General features: G+C 38.0%; 1 protein-coding gene across 4 annotated transcripts in view; it reads right to left on the reverse strand.

The window, feature by feature from the left end:
* CCDC152 (coiled-coil domain containing 152) overlaps positions 1 to 22,068 on the reverse strand; it is a 62,922-nt gene extending 40,854 nt beyond the window's left edge. The window contains exons 1-5 of one of the 4 annotated variants that reach the window (XM_072605723.1): positions 19,335 to 19,391; positions 14,749 to 14,807; positions 12,187 to 12,277; positions 11,239 to 11,344; positions 283 to 351 (exon numbers count right to left, since the gene is read on the reverse strand). In XM_072605723.1, coding sequence (XP_072461824.1) covers positions 283 to 351; positions 11,239 to 11,344; positions 12,187 to 12,273 — 262 coding nt within the window. In that variant the 5' untranslated portion in view covers positions 12,274 to 12,277; positions 14,749 to 14,807; positions 19,335 to 19,391. Of the gene's footprint in view, positions 1 to 282; positions 352 to 11,238; positions 11,345 to 12,186; positions 12,278 to 14,748; positions 14,808 to 19,334; positions 19,392 to 21,944 lie in introns of those variants that run through there. The other 3 variants (XM_072605722.1, XM_072605720.1, XM_072605719.1) reach the window with 3 other exon arrangements.
* Positions 22,069 to 22,503: the final 435 nt, after the last annotated feature.

The following is a 22,503-nucleotide window of genomic DNA, read 5'->3' on the forward strand; positions in this document are numbered from 1 at the left end:
GTACTTGCTCTGATTAACCTAGAAGTGTTCCCTGATGCCACTCTCTGACCCAACATGGAGCCTCTTAAAACAACATTGAGTTTCTTAAAATATTTTATTAATACTTTTAAAAAGGCTTATAAATATCAAGCATTTGTGGTTTTAAAGAGTAGAGCTAAATAAAGCCAAATTAAAGGGCCCTTATTGCTATTGGGGATATGGATTCCATTTTTTAAGAGGTTCTAAAGTAAATCAGATCTGTCCTGGTTGAAACGAACTAAAGTGTAACATTTAAAAATTTACCTTTCAAATCATACTGATTTCCAATGGTTTCTTGGAGTCCATTTATCACATTCTGAAAAGTAGTACATTCTAAAAAAAATAAAAGTGAACAAATTCATTTGTAAAATTTGAAACTAACTTTTTGTAAATATTTTGTTGCAATATTTAAGACAGAATATCTTTTTTGATTATCAAATATATTATTTTTTCTAATTAAATTTATTTATTTTTCAGTTTTCAACACTCACTTCCACAAAATTTTGAATTTCAAATTTTCTCCCCATCTCCCTCCTCCCCCACCCCAGAACAGCATGTATTCTGGTTACCCTTTCCTCCAATTTACCCTCCCTTATATCATTTCTCCCCCCCATCCCCTTCCCCTCCATTTTCCTGTAGGGCAATATACATTTCTATACCCCATTGCCTATAGATCATATTTCCTAGTTGCACGTAAAAACAATTTTTAACATTCATTTTTAAAGCTTTGAGTTCCACATTCTCTCCCTTCCCCTTTCCTCATCCACTCTCATATACCATAATTTGCTCAGCCATTCTCCAACTGATGAGTATCTCCTCAGTTTCAATTCTTTGCTACCACAAAAAGAGGGCTATAAATACTTTAATACATGAAATCATAAGGTTTCTGAGGTATAAATTAACACAGATTTAATTATAATGACAATACCTCAGTTTATAATACTAAAAACTTCAAAACAAACTTAGTAGTTTTAAAAGACCTTAGCATAAAAGTAATTTCATCCTTAAGTCTCTGACTTAGTAGTTAATATACACTAAATTTTTGCCATGTGTAAATCCACAGCAATAAAGCTGAGTGTGAGTATGTCCAGTTTGAGGAGAAGATCATACTTTCTACCTTGAAAGAAGAGAGGCCCCGTATATAATCACTACACACTATCTTAAAATAAGTCAACAGATGTGAATACTTTGCAACAAAAAAAAAAGAATCGACACACATACAAGGCCTTGCTATCACTGATCTTTTCCCAGAGGAATGAAGGCTGTTCTCATTTTCCTGATGTCCCCAGGAGCCAAAGCATTAACTGCCAATTATAAGCCTATGGCAGCTGGTGCCTCAGTGGATAAAGCACTAGGCAGAGGTAGGAAGACTTCAATTCTAATTTGGTCTCAGATATTTACTAGCTAGGTGGCCCTGAGCAAGTCTGCTTCAGTTTCTGTCATTGTAAAGTGAGGATAATATTAGCACCTATCTCCCAGGGTTGTTGTAAGGATTAAAGGATGTAATATTTTGTAAAGCACTTAGCAATATATGACAGGACACAGTTGGTGCTTAATAAATACTTATATAATACTATAATACGTATAATAATATAATACTTAATATTGATTTATCCCTTTCCTTTCTTCCTTTTTCCCTCCCTCCCTCCTTTCCTTACTTCTTTGTCAATTTATTCCCCTAATTCAATAGATTATATACCTTTTTAAGGTGAGGCTCTAGTACATATGGAAAATGCTTGGGTTATAGGGAGAGTGATTCAGTTCTGGACTCAAGAATAATCAAATATAGAGGCAAAATACTAGAAAAATATAGTATTTTAGTGTTTCAAAAATGTGTAATTTTAGAACATGAACACAAGATGGACCTCCTGTAATACATTATATTGTAATGTGAACTCATATATTTCTACAGGCTTCTTAAAAAAAGATATACTACAAAAAGAACACAAATTAAAGTACAGAATAATTCAGGATATAAGAATTATAGCTTTGATTTTCTCTTTGTAAATCTTAATCTCTATAGTATTTAAGGTCAAAGTACTATTCTTGGGTCAACATCCTACCAAACTAAACTATGAATATCAAACTAGAAAGATATGTGTTGCCCTGATTGAATAGGTTAGCAACCTAGTAATTATTTTGGAATGAGAAAATAAACAAATTCCAAACTAAGAGCTTGTTATACTAAATTCCTAACCAATGTCTTGGATTTTAAATATTGGTACTTTATGTTTTCAGTAGTTTTTCAGTCCTATCCAATTCCTTTGTGACCCCATTTGCGGTTTTCTTGGCAGAAATACTGGAGTAGTTGGCCATTTCCTTCTCCAGCTCATTTTTCAGATGAGGAAACTGAGACAAACAAGGTTAAGTGACTTGCCCAGGGTCACACAGCTAGTAAACGTCTGAGGCTAGACTTAAACTCAGGGAGATGAGTCTTCTTGACTCTAGGCCCAGAGCTCTATCCACTGTGCCACCTAGCTGCCCTATGCAGCATATAATTCAAACAGTATAAAATCCTTTCCCCAATGTACTCTCTAACAGGCTGTCCTGAGATGCTAGAGAGGGTCCTGAAAATACAGTGCCCAAAACTGGAAAATCCAGGGAGCCTAACCCTGGGAGGTGGTGGAGGTTACTGTAGGAAGTAAGGTTCTATTCTGAGAGTTTGAAGAAGGGAAAAGGGAAAGTAAAAGGTAGAGTACACTAGAAGAGAAAAACAAAAGGGAGAAAGTACTTGATATTTCTCTATAATGGGGTACATAAGAAGAATATACAAATACAGAGAAAGATTGAGGTAGTAGGCATCAGATCACACACACACACACACACACACACACACACACACGGAAAGGGAGAGGGGGGGAGAAACAGAGAGAGGCAGAGATTGGTGTAGAAACAGGGACGGGAATTGGAGATTAAGATGGAGAACAATACTGAGGAAGGAATAATAACAAGTAAAACAAATTTTCTGATGCTGAAGAGAGAATTAAAGGGGTAGAAAGGAAGAAAAGGAAAATAAGGAAATAAAAGAACTAGAATCTCTTAGAACTAGATTCTCTTAGACAACTGGGGAATGACTGAACAAACTGGTGTATGAAAGCAAAACATTAAAAAAATGTGAGAGCATGAATATATTATGCCATCAGGAATGACAAAAGAGATTATTTCACAGAATCCTAGGTAGTACAAATTGATGTAGACTGAAATCAGCAAAACCAGGAGAACAATTTGTATAAGAACAACAACATGATAAAGAAAAGCAACTCTGAAAAACTGAAGAATTCTGATCAAAGTAATGACTAATCATATTTCCAGAGGACTTATAATGAAACATGTTACCCACCTCCTGAAAGAGGTGAGAGACGCAAAGTATAAACACATACATTTTTGGATTTTTGGACATGACTGTGTACATTAATTTTGCCTGAATATGCTTATTTATTATGAGAGTATTTTTCCTCTTTCTTTTTCTCAATTATTTGGGAGGGGGAAGGGTCAGCCACAGTAATGTCAAAATAAATACTTTAATAATGTATACAATAGAATTAGGTTTTTGATTTCAAACTAAAAATAAAATCTATTGAAACAAAATTACCTTTGGAGGGGCAAAAACTTTTGATTAAGTTTCCAAGCATAATGAAAAGATTTCTTCTCTTTTTATTATATATGAATTCAACAAATCAGAGCAGTCTTACCAGCAGAAATAAATGGGCTGTTACTTTATAGACTGGGGTTATGCTTATCCTAGGTGAAAGATTTTTGTAGAGGACTCAGCTCCAGATGATGGTTGTCCAGAGAATTCTTTATCAGGCATCAATGGGCAGAATAAGTTACTTGGTAATTAACAGATTTGGTCAGTGTATCCACACCCCAAAATAATTATGTCTAACTCAGTGACCCTTAGCATCTGATGGGGCTTCTTTTCTGCACCTAAATTTCTGTGAATTTTCTGTGAAATCGAGATTGTTCTTGCTACAGTTTCAGGTTCCAAGGGTTATATCAGTTTCCTCCTTCCAATTCCTTTCAGTGTGAGTATAAGACTAATTCAACTAAATTTAATTCAATTCCACAGGTATTTGTTAACTAGCTACTATGTGCCAGGAACTTTGATTACCAGTGAGAATCTGTCTAAAGCATTCACACACACTCCTCACCTCCATGGATTACAGACTTGGTATTCTTTTAATCAATAAAATTCAATAAAATATCATGATTCTTAAATTAGTAACTGTATAAAATTTAAGTGAGGGAAGATGTGGAGCTAATTTAAATGTTTTAATAATGTTTAGATACATTATTTAAAGTTGAAAATTAGTAATTAGAGTTTATAAAATTTTTAGAATGCAAATTTAGTTCTATATAAATGTTGCCATATAATAAACTTACCAAATTAAAACTATGAATAATTTTTTATGAATAGTAATTATCATCATTAATTTTCCAGAATTCATTTTTTTGACTAGTATCCTCATTTTTTATTAAGAACAATATATACGCATATGGAAGAATAGTGGGTGTGCCCACAGCTGGGATGATGTTTGCATGACAGAAACAAATGAACCACAACTCAGCAGAGCTTGTCAATGTTGTTTACCATGTTCTGGTGCCTTAGTTAAAGTCAACGTGTATTGGCCCAGTTGAACACGCAATGATTAGGATATACTAACAATTTTATGCAGATACCTTCCCAGCATAGTCTTACTGTTCCTGAAGGGGGGAGTGAGAAACTCATTAGCTTGAAATAGCGTGATAAAGACCACAATAAAGACCACCAAAATGAAGGATTTTAAGTCTGCCTTATAGACTCCTTGGGCCCCAGTCACTACTTAATGTTTTATGTTATGACCCAAATCCTATTAATTTGCTTCCTCATATGAACTGGAATGTCTGCCCTCTGAATTAAAATATTTTTGCTGTTTTTGTTTTGTCTGAAGTGGTGAGTTCATCAGCCTAGAGAATTACCAGTGTGGAAACCCCCTCCACTAACATAAATCATCTATAACCCAGACCTAGAGAATTGTCTGGGATCAGTGAGAGGGTAAATTACTTGTCCATGTTTGCAGAGCCAAAAGCCAACTGAGGCAGTCATTTAGCCCAGGTTTTTCTGTCTTTAGGACCACTATGTCTCTGGTGAATAAGTGGATGAAACATTTATTAAATGCTTTCTATGTACTAAGAGAAATAATAACTGTTTCTAGAATTCACTTTGTTGGAATTAAAATAATTTTTTAAAAGAGGAAACAATAATAAATTTGTTTTCCCAAGTATGATTCTATCCACTGGAAATCTTTAACTTTATGCTTATGAAAGATATAAAAGCAGTATTCCTTGAACAAGTACTATCTACCTCTGCTACTGGAAGTGACATGGTTGGATTATCCAGGTGTATTTTCCTCCCTCTTTCCTTTTTCACCTTCCCCTCACCTCTCCAGGCAACGAGGGACTTTCTGACCAACTTCCTACTCTATTATCTCATATTTGCTGTTTGTTAAGACCATGACATAAAGGTTGCAGAGGAGGTCAGGTCTCCTATACATATCCCAACAAAAGAATATCAAAGGATAAAAGAATTAAGCTTCCTCTTTCAATCAAGAACTGCTTTAAAGATAGCAGAAATCCAGCAAAATATGGGAGATATAGCTGACACAAGAAAAATCAGTCTAAAACCTAAGAAATAATAAGATGCTTATAAATGTTGAATAAGATGCTATGCCAAGGAAAGTATGAGTCATCAGAAGACAACATCAAACATGAAGAAGGAAAACATGAGTAAACAGAAGACATCAAATGTGAAAGACATGCTGTGGATTTAGAGACATGAAAAAGATAATCTGAGGTGAAAAAGGCAACTTTACGTGTATAAGGAAAATTGTAGAGAAAAACAATTGCTTAGCCACTGTAATAGTAATTTATATGGAAAGATTTTTCTCATTCATTAATAGGCCCATATAATCTGCTTGAATTACCTGGAAGCCTAAGTCACACGTGGTGGGAGAAGCTTGATGAACAGGTGGAACAGGGAGGGGGGAGCAGAACAGGGAGGAAGTGAGTGAGCACAGTTGGTTGGGACAGAGGAGAGAGGCCAAAGGCAGGCAGAGTTTAGGTCCCTGAGTGTTTGTTTGCTTGTGAGGAGGCCCGGGCAGAGGGGGGAGGCTAGGGAACATCTTTGCCCCCTGTTATGATCATGTTTATTAACTTCCTGGTCACCATGACTGATTTAACTTCCTGGTTCTGGGATTTAGCTCTCTGGTGTCTGGAAAATGCTTTTCTTCTGCCTTCTATATGGAGAGTCTGTTATACTTTGTGATTGAGAATGACACCGGCATATTCATGGTCATCATCGGTGCTGTGAGTATTGCCTTGGTGATACAGCCACAAGTATTACAAGCATGATGATGAAAAGAAATAAAGCAAGTGATAAAAATTTAGAATTGAAATAATTTTGGTGGAAATTCAAAACTCAATGTCTCCATGAAATAATAAGAAATATTAGAATAAAATCAAAAGATTGGGAAATTGAAGAAAATGTAAGGCATCTATGATTAAAAACGACTGACCTGGAAAGCACATCAAGGGGAGACAATTTAAGAATCACTAGACTTCCTGAAAATTATGGCAAAAAAAAGCCCAATCTTTTTCCTGATACTTAAACCAATGAGAGATAAAGCATAGGATAAAGAGAAAGCAAAGAAAACTATAAACCAACGCCTGCAATGAATACTGATACAAAATGTTGAATAAAATATTAGCAAAGAGGATACAACAACATAGTAAAATATGATATACTATGATCAAGCTGAAATCATACTAGGAATTCAGGGTTAATTCAAAATTAGGAATACTATAAACACAAAAGATCATATTATTAATAACAAAAACAAGAAAAATCAAAATTGTGTAAACAAATGCTAAAATTTTTTTGAGAAAACATTCTTTTATGTAAAAATATTTTTATAAAGTATAGCAACAAAAGGACCCTTAATATCAAAATAACATCTATTTAATAACAAAAGTTAGTATTTTTTTGTCATAGAGAAAAGATAGAGGTCTTTCTAATAAGCTCAGGAGTGAATTAAAGATTCCTTCTGTTACCACTATTATTTCATAGAGTTCTAAAAATCCTAGCTATAGCAATAATACAAGAAAAAGAACTGGAGTGGCAAAAGAAGCGAAGCAAGAAGACCCATCAGCAGGTCACCCAAACAGTGCAAGAGTGAGGGGGCAACGTCAGAGGAAAGAAGGGGCCAGATGTTATGGATGTCCCCAAGGTAGAAATGATTGGATATGGGGAGTGATTGTGAGTGAGGAATCAAGGGTGACACCTATGTTGGAAGCCTGGTAAATAGGTGTATGATGCTACCTACAACAATAATAAAGAAGTAAGGAAGAAGGGAAGGTTTGGGGAGAAGAGGATGAGTTCATTTTAGGGGAATTAGGCAGTACAGCAGACAGAGTACTGGGCCAGAGTCAAGAAGACCTGAGTTCAAATCTGGCCTTAGACACTAGCTGGGTGAGCCTGGGCAAATCATTTAAACCTGTCTGCCTCAGTTTCCTTATCTGCAGAATGATGATAAAAACAGCATTTACTTTCCAGGCCTCCTGTGAGGATCAAGTGAGATGACAATTGTAAGGTGTCAGCATGGTGCCTGGCACATCCTAAGCATTATAAAAATAGCTATTGTTGCTGTTGTTATTAATTTTGAGATTTTTTTTGATATATCTACAAGACATCTAGTTTAAGATGTCAACAGGCATTAGAAGATGTGAGCCTGGAGGTTAGGAGAGAGGTTAAGGCTGGATAAATAGATCTGAGAATTCAACAAACATTTATGTATAAAATAAATCATCAACCTTTTTGTACGTTGCCATACATACATACAAAACCTAGGAGGGAAAGATTTTAAAAAAGGAATTCTTTTTAAAATAACTACAGAATGTATAAAATATCTGGGAATTTAATTACCAAAACACATAGGAATTATATAGGTATAGCTACAAAAGTCTTTATAAAAATAAAGATATAATTAAATAATTAAAGAGATGTCAATTGCCATGGATAGGCTGTGGCAATATAATAAAAATGACAGTACCATTTAAATTTATTGACATATTCAGTGCCATACTGATCAAATAACCAAAGACTTATTTTATATAACTAGACAAAAAAGACAAAATTCATCTGATCAAAATGCCAAGCAGCTCAATAATTTTTAAAAGTGGAAAGGAACAGGACCTGGCAGATCTTAAACAATATTTGAAAGTAGTAATCATCAAAACTATTTAGTACTGGTTTAAAAATAGAAAAGTTGATCAGTGAAACAGATTAGGCAAGTCCTCAAGACCCCAAAATATTCAATCAGAATAGCAGAATGTTCAATAAAACCAAGGACTGCAGCTCTTGGGGTAAGGACTCTATCTTATTATCTGACAAAAACTTCTAAGTAAAATGGAAAGTAGTTTGGCAAAAATTTGAGTTAGATCAGAGTCTCACTCCATATTCTATAATAAACTCCAAATAGATAAATGACCTAGATATAGAAGGTCATGTTAACAGAGTTAATTTAATGCTTGACCTTGTTTCTCCAGCACATAGCACACACTTAATAAATACTTGTTCACTGATTGATTGATCAATTACAACTCTGTAAGACTGATAATGAAGCATGTTTCCTACCTCATGGCAGGGATGTAATGCAGTGGAAGATCTGCCATCCCAGCCAATGCACAGATTTGTTTTGCTTAACTCTATTTATTTATTTTAAGGGAGACTTTTTTAAAATGGGGGATGGTTGAAAATTTGGGAATGGGGTTAGAAAGATTTCAATAGTGATACTAAAAGAAGGAACAAAAGAGTATTAATGAAACATTTAAAATACACAAAATAGAGCAGAGAGAAGAACAGAAGGGGACAGAAGGAAGCAGCATTGGAACTATCATGTTGAATTTAATACACATTTGAAAAAACAATTTCTAAGTAATGGGGTTTCACAATGTCATATACAATCTTCTTTTTCCATTCTTCTTTATATAATGAAATACATACTAATAAAAAACTAAAAAGCAATGTTTAGTTTTCCCAATCTTATTTATATTACCACAATGTTTGGAAATTCCCAATAGTTACTTTCCTAATATTTTAGCTCAAGTTTTACAACAGCAAATTAGAAACTTCTACAAGTACCTTGGTCTCCCCTCCCCCCCCAAAAAAATAGATGGAAAGGAAACTTTTCACCTGGGACTACTGAGCAGAAATAAGTGAGCTGGTAACTAATGAACTTGACTAATGTGGCAAAATTCCAAAATAATTTTGTGTGTAATTCAATATACACCAGTATTGGGAGTTTAACATAGACACTGACAAACACTGAAAAATACATTTATTAAACTATGACCTCAATACATAAAGCATTTTTCTTAAAGCACAAGTCCAACCACATTCTTCCCCACCCCCTCTAACCCCCACCCAACTCTGCCCTCAGTAAATTCCAGTGGCTCCTTGGTGCTTCTAAGATCAAATATAAAATCCTGTTTGGTATTCCAAACCCTTCATAACCTAGTTGCTCTCTACCTTTCTAGTGCTCTTATACCTTACTCTCTGCCATGTACTCTTCAGGGCAGGAACACCACCCTCCTGGCAGTTCTGTGAACATGACACTCTATTGCCTTGGCTCAGCATTTTCTCTGGTTGTCCCCCATGCTTGGAATGCTCTCCCTCTCCATCTCTATTTGCTGGCTTCCTTTAAGTTCCAAAAAATCCCACCTTCTAAAGGAAGCCCTTCTCAATATCTTTAAATTCTAGGGCCTTATCTCTTTTAACGACTTCCTATTTATTTTGAATATAGCTTGTTGGGACATTTTTGTTTGCTTGGGGTTTCCCTACTAGACACTGACCTCTTTGAGGCCAGAAACTGTCTTTCTTTTCTTCATATTTGTATCCTCAGTGCTTAGCACGGTGTCTGGCACATACTAGGTGCTAAATAAAGATTTACTACTATTGATTATTGACTTTGTCTTTCTCTATAAAGTCTAAGGGAAAAAAGGAAGTAGCATTATGTAGGATGTGGGTTTTTGTTTGCTTTACTTCCTGTTAGTTTCCTATTGTTAACAATAAATATCTTTTTAGAAATATTGAAAGTATTGTATGTTGCATTCTGTTTTGGAAGTGGCCAATGAAAAGCTAGAAATCTAGGTGGTAGAAAGGCAAGTAGCAGATCAATCCCTGGAGTAATGGATTAAAAAGATACAAAATAAGTGGAAAATTGTTCTTGATGCACACTGGCTAGAATTTCCCTTAGAAAAAGAAGGGCCAATAGGTAAACCAAAATAGCTAGTCTGAAAGTGAAGCCACAGACACGAAAAGAAATCCATTGATTCCAATGTTTCTCCTTATTTGACATACTCATGATTGGCAGATCAATGGAACCTGGGAGTCTCCTTGTCCTAGAGAGGTATATTTTAAAAGGCTGCAGCTTATTTGGCCAAATATCTTATCAGTGGTTTTTATGCCATTAATAAGTCCTGTAGTTTGACTGGAGTTGGGTGTGACTGTTTCTGTTTCCTGAAATGCAGAACCAGATTAATGCATCTCACATCATGTTTTTTTTGTCCCCAATAGCTTGGTCATCAAATTTCTTTATTGACCTAATCATGCATTACTTTAAGCTGTTTCCAAATATCAGGTCCATTTTCAAAGTATGAATACTGACTACTCATTAAAACAGTCAAGAAAATGTATTGGAGTCTCTAATGACAATTCAAAAAAGAGTTCCAAAAATACTTTGAGTAATGGTGGCATCATTGAGGCAATCCATAACTTCGCAAAATGAGTAACATAAAGGGGACCACCTTCATAGGGATGTACAAGTACCAGTATGTTTGCAAAAAATCAGAAGTGTTATTTTACATTTGCTCTTTGCCAAAAAAGCCTAGACATGAGTGATTTCAAAGGAAGTCTACTTCATATATCCATTCTATTTATAAATCTTATAGTACCCTGCTACTTGTTCATATTTAGCGTATAGCCCACCACAACCCCCTGATCTTCTCTCACTGCACAGTTAGATCTGAGCCATTTGTATAGTGCAGTGTTTTCCTTTACTAAATGATCTATCTCACATTTGGCCTCTACAACTAGTCATTCTCATTCTCCACTCAGAAATTTAATAAGTAATTTTAGTGAGTATGTTTGTCAGAAAGAATTTGCTTATGGAAATAAGTACTTACCTTCCTTAATGGAGTTCTCTTTGGACTGCATCAATTTTAGCAAGGAGTTAGTCTTTTCCAACTGAATATCTAATTTGCTGTTCTTTAAATTGATTTCTGACATTCGCTATGGAAAATAAAATGTATTTAGTTTAATGAAAAATCAAAATTATATCTTAATTCTTTTACCTTAAGCAAGATGCTTCTTGGGCTTTTCAGAAATGAGGACTTGATACTAAACACTAAAAAGTGAAAGGGGTATGTAAAGGTTGTATGTTCTACAGCTGACTAGGCTGCCCCCTTTTATCTGAGGCACTTGAGATAATACAAGATGATGTCTTCAGCAAAACACAAATTTCTAGAAAAATCTGTATAGAAATGGGCAGTCTTGAATTACAACAATGATAGAAGGAAAAGAGAAGATCAGGGAATGAGAAGAAAGTATGACTATCAGGAAAGAGAAAGGGAAAGGGAAGACGAAATGAAAAGGAAAGTGGCAAATGAAAAGGACCACAGGGCTATAACCTAGAAAGATCTTGAGAGGTAATGTAGTCTTACTTGTTCCTTTACCGTTCACTAGTAAAAGAGAAAAATGAGGCTTGGAGAAATTAAAAGACTTTCCCTAGGTCACACAGCTAGGCAGCCCCAGAGCTTGGGCTGGCACTCATGCCTCTGTTCTCTTAGTCTGTGTTCTATTATATCACCTAGCCTTCCATGGAAATAAAAAAATGGAAAGATAAGAAAGGATAAGAGTCAGATGCAAAGAGGGCTGAAAGGTTGATCTTGAAGCATTTCTTACTTGACCAAGGCCTCACTTCAAGTACATTTCAGGCTTGTATCAATTCCTTTCCTATATTTTGTTTATCACATCCATTTCTCTCTTTCCTTTTCACATTCCCTTCTCCATCCATTCCATAGTTCCCTTTTTATCCTTTAATCCAAATACTATTGCATGGTACTTCTACATACCTTTTCTATTTGTGAGAAGTCATTTATAAGTTTGTCAAGATTCACCATGTTTATTTTTTTCACAGCTGCTTCACCAGTTTCATTCATATTTCTAGAAAATACAATAATATTTAATGCAAAAGAGTAAAAAAACTACAGAAAGGAAATCCTACTCTCCTATTAGTACATTACTGGAACATGGCAGTTGATCAGATAAGTTGTTACCTCAGGAGCCTCAAAAGGCCCTTGGGGTGGAGGAGAAGAAAAAAGAGGTAAAGCCTGATCATAATAGCTCACAATTATACTGCATTGTTAGGTTTGCTTTTATTCTCTAGATTTTAAAAGCTTTTCTCCTTTTTTTATTATTAACTTAATAATCAACACAAATATTTCTGCATATGAAAAGGTGCTTGTACATAGCATTGAACAACTGTTACATTTAACAAGTGGCAAAATTACTTTGTGTCCCCCCTGAATTTTTTCTTTTTTGTGATTCTTTTTTAACTTTCATTTAGAATTTTTCCCCCAGTTACATGTAAAAACAATTTTTAATATTCGTTTTTAAAACTTTGAGTTCCAAATTCTCTCCCTTCCTCCCTCCTCATCCCCCTCATTGAGAAGGCAAAATATATCCATAATAGTCATCTTGTAAAAAAAAAAAAAAACAGAGACCCCCAAAAAAATCCATGAGAAAAATAAAGTAAAAAAAAGGATGCTTCAATCTGTATTCATACACTAACAGTTCTTTCTCTGGGGATAGATAACCTTTTTCATCCTAAGTCCTTCAGAGTTGTCTTGGATGGATGCATTGCCGAGAATAGCGAAGTCATTCACAGTCAATCATCTTACAATACTGCTGTTACATGTACACAGTACATTTCACTCTGCATCAGTCAATGCAAGTCTTTCCAGGTTTTTTTGAGAGTATCTTGCTTAACATTTCTTATAGGACAGTAGTATTCCATCATAATCATACCACAACTTGTTCAGCCATTCCCCAATTGATGGGCTACCCCTCAACTTCTAATTCTTTACCCACAGAAAAGAGCTGTTATAAATATTTTTGTACATATAAATCCCTTTCCTTTTTGTTTTTGATCTCTTTGGGATACAGACCTAGAAGTGGTATTGCTAGGTCAAAGGAAATGCATGGTTTTATAACCTTTGGGTATAGTTCCAAATTGCTCTACAGAATGGCTGAATCAGCTCCTAAGTCCACCAACAGTGAATTAAAGTCTCAGTTTTCCCATATCCCTTCCAACAATTATCAGTTACCTGTCAGAATTGTATTAATTTGCATTTGTCTGATCAACATTGAGTTAGAGCATGTTCTCATATGGCTATAGATCTTTGTGATTTTAATGTTTTATTGCTCCTTGCTTTCCATTCATTCATTCATTTACTTAGTAACTTATTTATCTATTGATTCGTTAATTCCTTCAGCATCTCTATAACCACCACCAAAAACAGACTCCCTCAGGGTGCTTCGCTGCTTCAGCTACTATGGCTTCCTTGCCTTATAGGTAGCAGTTGGTCTACAGGTAACAGGGACAGCTGGCCTCTTCTCTAAAGAAGTTGCTTCCCAGGACGGTGATTGAGTTAGAAGCAGGACCAATGGGAACATCAATTTTCAAGGCTCTTAGGTTTAAGATCCTTGGCTGTCTCTCTCCAGGTATTTGGGAAGGTAATGGTGGTTTGACTCCCCCAGCACAAGCTGTAGCCTAACTCTCTCTTGGGGTCCTTTGAGAATACCAGTGTTTTCCAGACCACAGGCCCTGTTTTCTGTCCAGTCCCTACAGCCAACAATAAGAAATCAGAGTGGAGAAGGGGCCCACTCTCCCTTAGCACTGCCACCAAATGCTGACTCACTTCCACCCAAACAGGCGGATAAGCCCAAAGGACCTGGAGACAGCAGCATCCCCCAAACCACCCAACTTGCCTTCAGTACAGATCTCATGGCCATCATCCTGGGAAGCAACCTCTGTGGAAATATAGCCTGGCAATTGTATCTGTGGGTGCTGCAATCAAGCTAAGGACCAGAAAAGAAAGTCCTTCCTACCGTCTCATTGGCACTGCCAAAAATGGTTTACCACCAGTGAATGAAATTCACCCATGGCTCTCCTGCTCTCCACAAAGGCAGAAATCACAATTACCTTGGGAACAGGCTGGGTCAGATTCTAGGTCAGGCAACTATCTATCCACATCATGAGCCGGTCAGGCAATCTATGGTAGAAGGTTATCTATATTACATTCTATATGGAGTCACCTATGCTGACCATAGTTATTAATTTCTTTACAATTTCTTCATTTGTCATCTTGGTGGCCTTTTTCTTTTTGTCTGAAGATCTGGAAGCACTGTGAGCATTAGACTCACAAGCTGGTTCAGGAATAGGATTAATCTCTTCATCACTGTTTTCTGTTAGGGCTGCTCAAATTTCTAAGCTTTCTGCATTCAGGACAGGAATTTATGAGGGGAAAATGTCTTTCTCAGGAAAAGCAAAGCTTAAACACTTGCTCATTTGTGTTGGAGTCAAAGAACTTGGGAATATCCAGCACAGTCTAGCAGTTTAATTTTTGTCCTACCTTAGTGATACTGGAAGTCTAGAGCAATGGAGTCCTTTGTTCTGGAATCCCAGTGAATTCTTCAGTAAAGTATCGAGGCCAATATGGATAGTGTATTAAAAAAAATCAGATATTAGGAGAAATTTTTAGTCATTCCTTTTCTTTTTTCTTATTTCCTGAGCTGAGAATACAGAGAGGATTTTACGTCAAGGCTTTCTTTTCTCTGAACAGAGGCCAGCGCTAAGAACTATAGTATTTAAGCAGATGTGAGATGCTGGTGGCTTATACTCTAGTTTGCCATTATCAAATAGTGAATCAGAATGATTATACAAAAGCCCCAGCCACTAAAAAGAGTCTGCACCTCTTCAGGGTCATCATGTTCTTCCTCTGACTAGATCATGCCAGTCTACTCAAAAAAATCTTGTGACTCTCTATAAATTCTAGGAACAAAACAAAATCTTGACTAGTGTTCAATGCTCTTCATAACGTAGCCACCTCCTAACTTCCATACTTTCTAAGTGACACTGGCCTCCTGGCTTTTCATGAATAAGATACTCCATCTCTTGGCTCCAGGCATTTTTTCTGGCTGTCCCCCATATCCAGAATCCTCTCCCTTCTCTACTCTGATTACTGACCTCTCTGACTTCCATAAGTCCAACTAAAATCCCGTCATTTACAGGAAACTTCTTCCCTTTTAAAATGATTTCCTATTTATCCTGTACATGTTTGTACGTATTTGCTTGTTGTCCACTCCTTTTTACTATAAGCTCTTCGAGGACAGGGCCTGTATTTTGTCTTTTTTTGTATCCCCAGCACTTAGAACTGTGTCTGGCTCATGTTGTTGTTTAGAGTTTTCAGTTGTGTCTGATTCTTTGTGATGCCATATGGGATTTTCTTGGCAAAGATACTACAGTATTTTGCCATTTCCTTCTCCAGTTCAGTTTACAGATGAGGAAACTGTGGCAAACAGGATTAAGTGACTTGCCCAGGGTCACACAGCTATTAAGTATATAATGCCAGATTTGAACTCATGAAGATAAGCCTTCCTGACTCTAGGCCTGGCACTCTACTGTTGTGCCACCCAGCTACCTGGCCCATAGTAGGCACTTAATAAATGTTTAATGATTGACTGACCAAGCCTACCAGCCTTAGAGCCACAATGGCTCTAAATAAAATGAACTCTGTCAAAAACTATTTGTTTCTCCAAGGAGAATTTGTGAGTCATCTTGCTATTTAGCTCAACTTCCTACTGTTTTCTGGTTTCATTCATAGTGTAAATAACAGGATTGATCTGAGTGAAACCTCCCATGCAGCATCTCCAGAACTGTCCTCCAGTAACCTGTCTACTTGTCACCTGGACAAAGACCTCATATTTAGAGAGTGGCAGTGAGGTCAGCTTTTACAGAGGATTTATTTGTACACTATACCTGCTTTTCTACCCCTCTGCCACCATTAGTCTAGAAGTGGAAGGGGTTGTATGGTACTCGGGGATAATTTATGATTTTCTTGGCTTCACAGTTTGTCCAAGTGGGAAACACATGGGTGTTAAGAATCTCAGTATTTAGACTGGTCCTGAGAAATCAGGCATAGTCTACTTCCAGGACCATGGCCTGCACTCCATTAGCACAGTCTTGCAGAATCTAGGGTCATTTCCATGTCCTAGATGAGTACTCAGAGAAGGGCCTTAACTAACAGATTAATTTTTATTTGATATGGAAGATCCTTCTTACTCAATTAGGGAGTGAAATTATTCATCGAGAGGGATTATTCTTGAAAGATGAATGCCAGCAATATCTCAGTTATATTTTAGTTGATAGGAGAATGACTACAAAGAAATATTTGGAACATTTCATTATCATCCTTGTTCAAAAAAACTATACAAGAAAAGAAACTTGATGTTTTAATGTTACCTTTCTTTTTTCAAATAAATATTTTACTGATGCTCTTAAAAAACTAAAACAAAACAAAACATTGCAGTCCCACCTCCCAACCCCTCTCCACACAAAGAAGAAAAGAAAGAACCCTGGTGACAAAGATGGACAGTTCAGCCAAAAAAAAAAAAGAAAAGAAAAAAGAGAATCAAGCCATGGACCACGTGAAAATGTGTGCCTCATTTAACAACTACATTCTGCCACCTTTTTACTGAGAAGAGGGAGGTGTGTGTGCTTCATTGGAAGTCCTCTGAAATCATGGTGGGTCATTGCTCTGATAAGAGTTCTGAAGTCCTTCAGTACTGCTTTCTTTTACTTTGTTGTGTACATAATATAAATTTTTTTTGCTGGATCTGCCTAATTAATTCTCAACCAGTTCCTACTGTCTTCCTAAGTTTCTCTGAATTTTTAGTATTTGATATTTCTTACTGGGCAGTAGCATTCTATTATATCAAGATACCACAGTTTCACAATTTGTTCAGCCATTCCCCAAACATTGGCCATGATTTTGTTCCTGGTTCTTTGTTAAAATGGTCCTTTTTCTTATTTGAGTCATTTCATAAATGCCATTAATGAACTAGACTTTAAGAACTTTAATTCCTATGAAATAAGCAAGCAAGAAAGAAAGGGAAAACGGCAGGAAGGAAAGGAGGAAGGAAGGGAGAAATTGTTCACCTTTGGTGGAAGTTTACCTCTTTTATCCACCTTTCCGCTCCTAACTCAGAGAACCTTACACTAGGAAACATATCCCCGGTTTCCCAATATCTCCAACAGGTTAAAGCTATAAAACTACATGAGATTATGTAGGAATGGGGGAGGCAGGATTTCTTTTTACTTTATGAGCTCATAGAATGGAAGAAAAGTTCAAGATGTGAAAGAAATGGGAATTATATATGCTTGAATAAGATAATTTTAATTTCCTTTCATAAATTCTTTTTTTCTATCTTTGTAGGAAGGAAGTTTTGGTTGGAAGGGACCTCCAACTAGATGAAGGTTTAGTTAAACCAGCACCTGATCAAGATTCCCCTCTATAACATGTCTGACAAATGGAAACACACTTTGTTTGAAGATGCCTAACGAGGAGACTTGGCCAGAAGACAGTGAGATGTTCTAACTGCAGCTCCTTACCACCATCTCAAAACATTAAGAAACGAGCCATATAAACAAAGATAATAAGAAAGGAAAAGAATCACAACAAGGTAATTACTGCTGCCTACTGGGGTGCTGTGCACATCAGCCCAGTCTCCCAGAGGTTACAGCTACATATGCAGTTACTTCCAAGTCTCCATTTGGCACCATGCCAACCAGATCCCACCTTCACCCCTGACTGAAGGGAAGCCTGGACCCTGCTGCTTTGCTGCTTTCAAGTCTCAGCTAAAATCCACCTTCTGGAAGAAGCCTTTCCAAGTCTCCCTTGTTACTAGTGCTTTCTTTGATATTATCTCCAATGTATTCTACATATCTGTTTGCACAGAGCTGTTCGCGTGTTGCCTTCCCATTCAATTGTAAGCTCTTTGAGGACTGAGGCTGCCTTTTGCTTTTCTTTGTATCCCCAGCACTTAGCACAGTGACTGGCACATAGAACTTAGTTAATAAATGCTTGTTGACTTGACTTGATCAGCCTTAGGGATCAGCAAGAATGGGTGGTTGCTGTAGTACTTGCTGCCTGGGTGCCCCCCCCAACTCTTCCTCCCATCCCCCAAGAAAAGTGTCTAGAGAATCAACAAAGTAGCCAGCACAGATGACTGACGACCTCAGCAAGTGGTAGGGTACAATATAAATCCACAAAAATGATTAGTATTTAAATACATCATTAACAACAAACAAGAGGAAATAACTTGACAAAGGTCTCATGGTATTATCTAAATTAATTAAAAGATATAGTGCTCTAAAAAACTAAGGAGTTACTTCACAGAATTAGGAAAACTAATACTAACATTTAAAGAAATAAAAGTTCAAGAATTTCAAAAATGAAAAAAATAAAAAGAACTGAAGGAGAAAGGTATAAACTTCAACCTATAAGACTGTCATCTTCAAAACTATTTCATCCATAAAAACCTAGGACTGAAGACAGACAGTAGGAGGCTAATGTTAAGAAATCCAACAATATGTAATAAAAACTTCCTTAACATCTAAGTTGATGAAGCTAATTTATTGACTTAGCAAAGATTTATTTACGTTTCTGACAACCTTCTATATAAGAAAGACTTCAGAACAGAAACCAATTTCCCAGCAGAGAATTCATTCAAACCATTTAGGATCACATTTAAAACAAAAATCTAACACTAACACTGATGAAAATGGGCAGTTGTGTCTGCCAGTAATTAGTGCTGAAAACTAGTCAGCACCTCAAACTGACCAGTCATTCAAACCCTCATAGCACTGATGAATGCACTCCCCCTGTTCCCTCTTCCCTTCCTCTCCTCCACCCCCCCAGCATGACCACCCACTTTGGTTTGACCAAGCTGAAGAAAACTCTAAGGAGTTTTCTTCATAAAAAATTCCGTAAGAACTTTGAAGAGTTTGTAAAGAAATATGTAGAAAAACACCAGTGGATGAAAATATTCCATGATTCATTCAAACATGTGTGACAGAACATCCAGAGAAATGCATTTCAAATTCTCTGCAAAGCAAGACAGGAAAATTGACAGGTGCCACTACCTAGTGTTTTGTTACCTTGTGGAAGGCATTAACTTTCCACAGTTTTCTTAATCAAAATGGATGAAATAAACCTGTAAATGAATGGTAAAACAAATTAAGATGTTCTAATTTAGCTTTGTGTTAAAAATTTTGCAATTTCACTTAAAGAATGGTATGTTCTTTTTTTGCCCAAATTTATCCCAAATCATTCATTTCTCTTCAGCTTAAAAAATAAATTAGTGAGTGGTACATACTCCTTTATCTACACTCCACTTTGATGGGCCTACTTTATTACAAACATTTTGTTTTCATTCAAATCCACTCAGCCAGCCCTCACCTTACCAGTGATCTCCAGTTTTGCATGACTAAATGCCCGTTAGACAACTTAAACTAGATGTCCTATGGACATTTAAACTCAACATACCCCAAATTGAATTCATTATCTTCTCCCTCCCCTTTCTTCCTATGTTCTCTGCTCCTGTCAAGGATACCACTCCCCTCTCAATCACCTGGCTTGAAAGCCTAGGTGCCATCCTTGACTCCTCACTCTCTTACCCCTCATATCCAGTCTGTCACCAAAGCCTGTGAATTTCACCCCCGCTGTGAAATCTCCCGAATAGGCCTCCTCTTCTCCTCTGACACTGCCACCACCCCATGTGGGTCCTCATGGTCTCACACCTGGACTATTGCAACCGAAGTCTTTTCCCACTCCAAACCATCCTCTACTCAGATGCCAAAGTGAGCTTCCTAAAATATAGATGTGACCAAGTTGCCATGTCCAAATTCCTCCCACCTCCACTATGCACACACATGTACTCAATAAACTCCACTGACTTTCTATGGCTTCAGAGATAAAATATAAATTAACTTTCCATTCAAAGCCTTTCATGACCTGGCCTCCTCTACTTCTTCAGTCTTACACCTTATGCTACATGACCTATACCAGGGTGGTGGCAGTTTCAGAGGAGAGAACACAGAATACAAGAGAGTGTTCTGGTTGGGATAATAATGTTGGGGTGGAAAGTGATCAGAGCGGGCAGTGGAAAAAACAAAGACCATTAATAATAATAATATATTTTTAAGGCAGCAGAGGTCTAGAGCTGGACTCCTCCCTCATAAGACTGTGAGCTTTTTGAGAGCAGGGACTGTCTCTTGCCTCTCTCTCTCCATGTATATCTAGTACTTAGCACAGCAACTGGCACACAGTAGGTGCTTAATAAGTGTTTACTGACTGACGTGACTTGGAATCAGGAAGACCTGAGTTTGAATCTAGCCTTGGACTCTCACGAGCTTTGTGACTGTGACTCTGTGGCTCTGTCACAGTTTTTTTCACTAGCAACATCGAGACAGTAGCAGTATTGGGGGTGGTTATGGGGAGCTGAGGGGCCTGGAGTCAGGAAGCCCTGAGTTCAAAGCCTGCCTCAGACACATGCTAGCGATGTGACCCTAGACAAGTCGCTTAGCCTCTGTTTGCCCATTTCCCTCATCTATAAAATAGGAATGATCACAGCACCTACTTGGCAGAGTTGTTGTGAGAACCAAATGAAATAAGAGCTGTAAGATGCTTAGCAAAGGGCCTGGCACACAGCAGGTGCTATATAAATGCTAATATTACCATCAATTACCATCAGCAGGGTTGTAGGAAGGATCCAATGAAATAAGAGTTGTAAGATGCTTAGCAAAGGGCCTGGCACACAGCAGGCGCTATATAAATGCTCATATTACCATCAATGACTATCAGCAGGGTTGTAGGGAGGATCCAATGAGATAAGAGCTGTAAGATGCTTAGCAAAGGGCCTGGCACACAGCAGGCGCTATATAAATGCTCATATTACCATCAATGACTATCAGCAGGGTTGTAGGGAGGATCCAATGAGATAAGAGCTGTAAGATGCTTAGCAAAGGGCCTGGCACACAGCAGGCGCTAAATAAATGCTCATATTACCATCAATGACTATCAGCAGGGTTGTAGGGAGGATCCAATGAGATAAGAGTTGTAAGATGCTTAGCAAAGGGCTTGGCACACAGCAGGCGCTATATAAATGCTCATATTACCATCAATTACTATCAGCAGGGTTGTAAGGAGGATCCAATGAGATAAGAGCTGTAAGATGCTTAGCAAAGGGCCTGGCACACAGCAGGCGCTATATAAATGCTCATATTACCATCAATTACTGTCAGCAGGGATGTAGGGAGGATCCAATGAGATAAGAGCTGTAAGATGCTTAGCAAAGGGCCTGGCACACAGCAGGCGCTATATAAATGCTAATAAATATTATTACTATTAGCAGCAGTGGTGAGGGTCAAATGAGAGAACACAAATTCCTCCATAAACCCTAAGATACTATATAAATAAATCTATCATTACTACTTTTACAAAGACTACTGCTGTTTGGGGAAGGGGCACCCAGGTTCCCTCGCCAGCATTTCCACTGTGCGGGGTCCTCCAACATGGCGGCTTTCGTGACGTCACCATACGTCACCAGACGTCATGCCGTCAGTGGACGGCCTCCGGCGCCAAGCGGAAGCAGCAGCCTCGGCCGGGGCCCCTGCAGGCTTTCCCTTCTCCTTAGTAAACCTCCTCAGTCCTTTGAAGGGCCCTTCTCCTGCCCGGGTCCCCCCTCCACCCCAATCAGCCGCGGTTACCTGTGCACCTGTAGGAGGATGCTCTCACCTGTCCGCCCTCCTCTCGGCCCGCCCAAGGTTCCGGTTCCCGTGCCCGGTCAGTCCTCGCTCTGAGACCCCCCAGATCCCCGACCTCCCAAACACAGGTTCCGCCCTCCCTTGGCCCCGCCCCTTGGTCTCTCCCTTGGCCCCGCCCCTAGGCCCCGCCCCCACCCTTGCCCCGCCCTCTCTTACGAGCGGGATGCTTACAGCTCAGACTCCCTCCCGGGAGGTCCTCCAGAGGCGAGAGCCGGGGGCAGTGCCGGCGTGCCCTCCCGAGGACGGTCTTTGCCCTTCTCTGGGACTCAGCGTCCTTGTCCATAGAATGGGCCAGCTGTGAGCCCACGGTCCTGTGGCCTCTCCGCAGCCCACTGTCTTCTCCCACTTTCTCCTGCTTCCATCCCCTCCAGGGCACTTACCAGGCTGCCCTGCAGGCTGTATTGTGCCTGGCATGCGGGATGAGCCTCTTTATTTCCCATTGTCATGGAAGGTTTCAACGGCTTATTTTATGAATGATGCTTCGTATTATTTTTTAATATCT

The sequence above is a fragment of the Notamacropus eugenii genome, chromosome 4, assembly GCF_028372415.1.
Source record: "Notamacropus eugenii isolate mMacEug1 chromosome 4, mMacEug1.pri_v2, whole genome shotgun sequence".
Classification (NCBI taxonomy): domain Eukaryota; kingdom Metazoa; phylum Chordata; class Mammalia; order Diprotodontia; family Macropodidae; genus Notamacropus; species Notamacropus eugenii.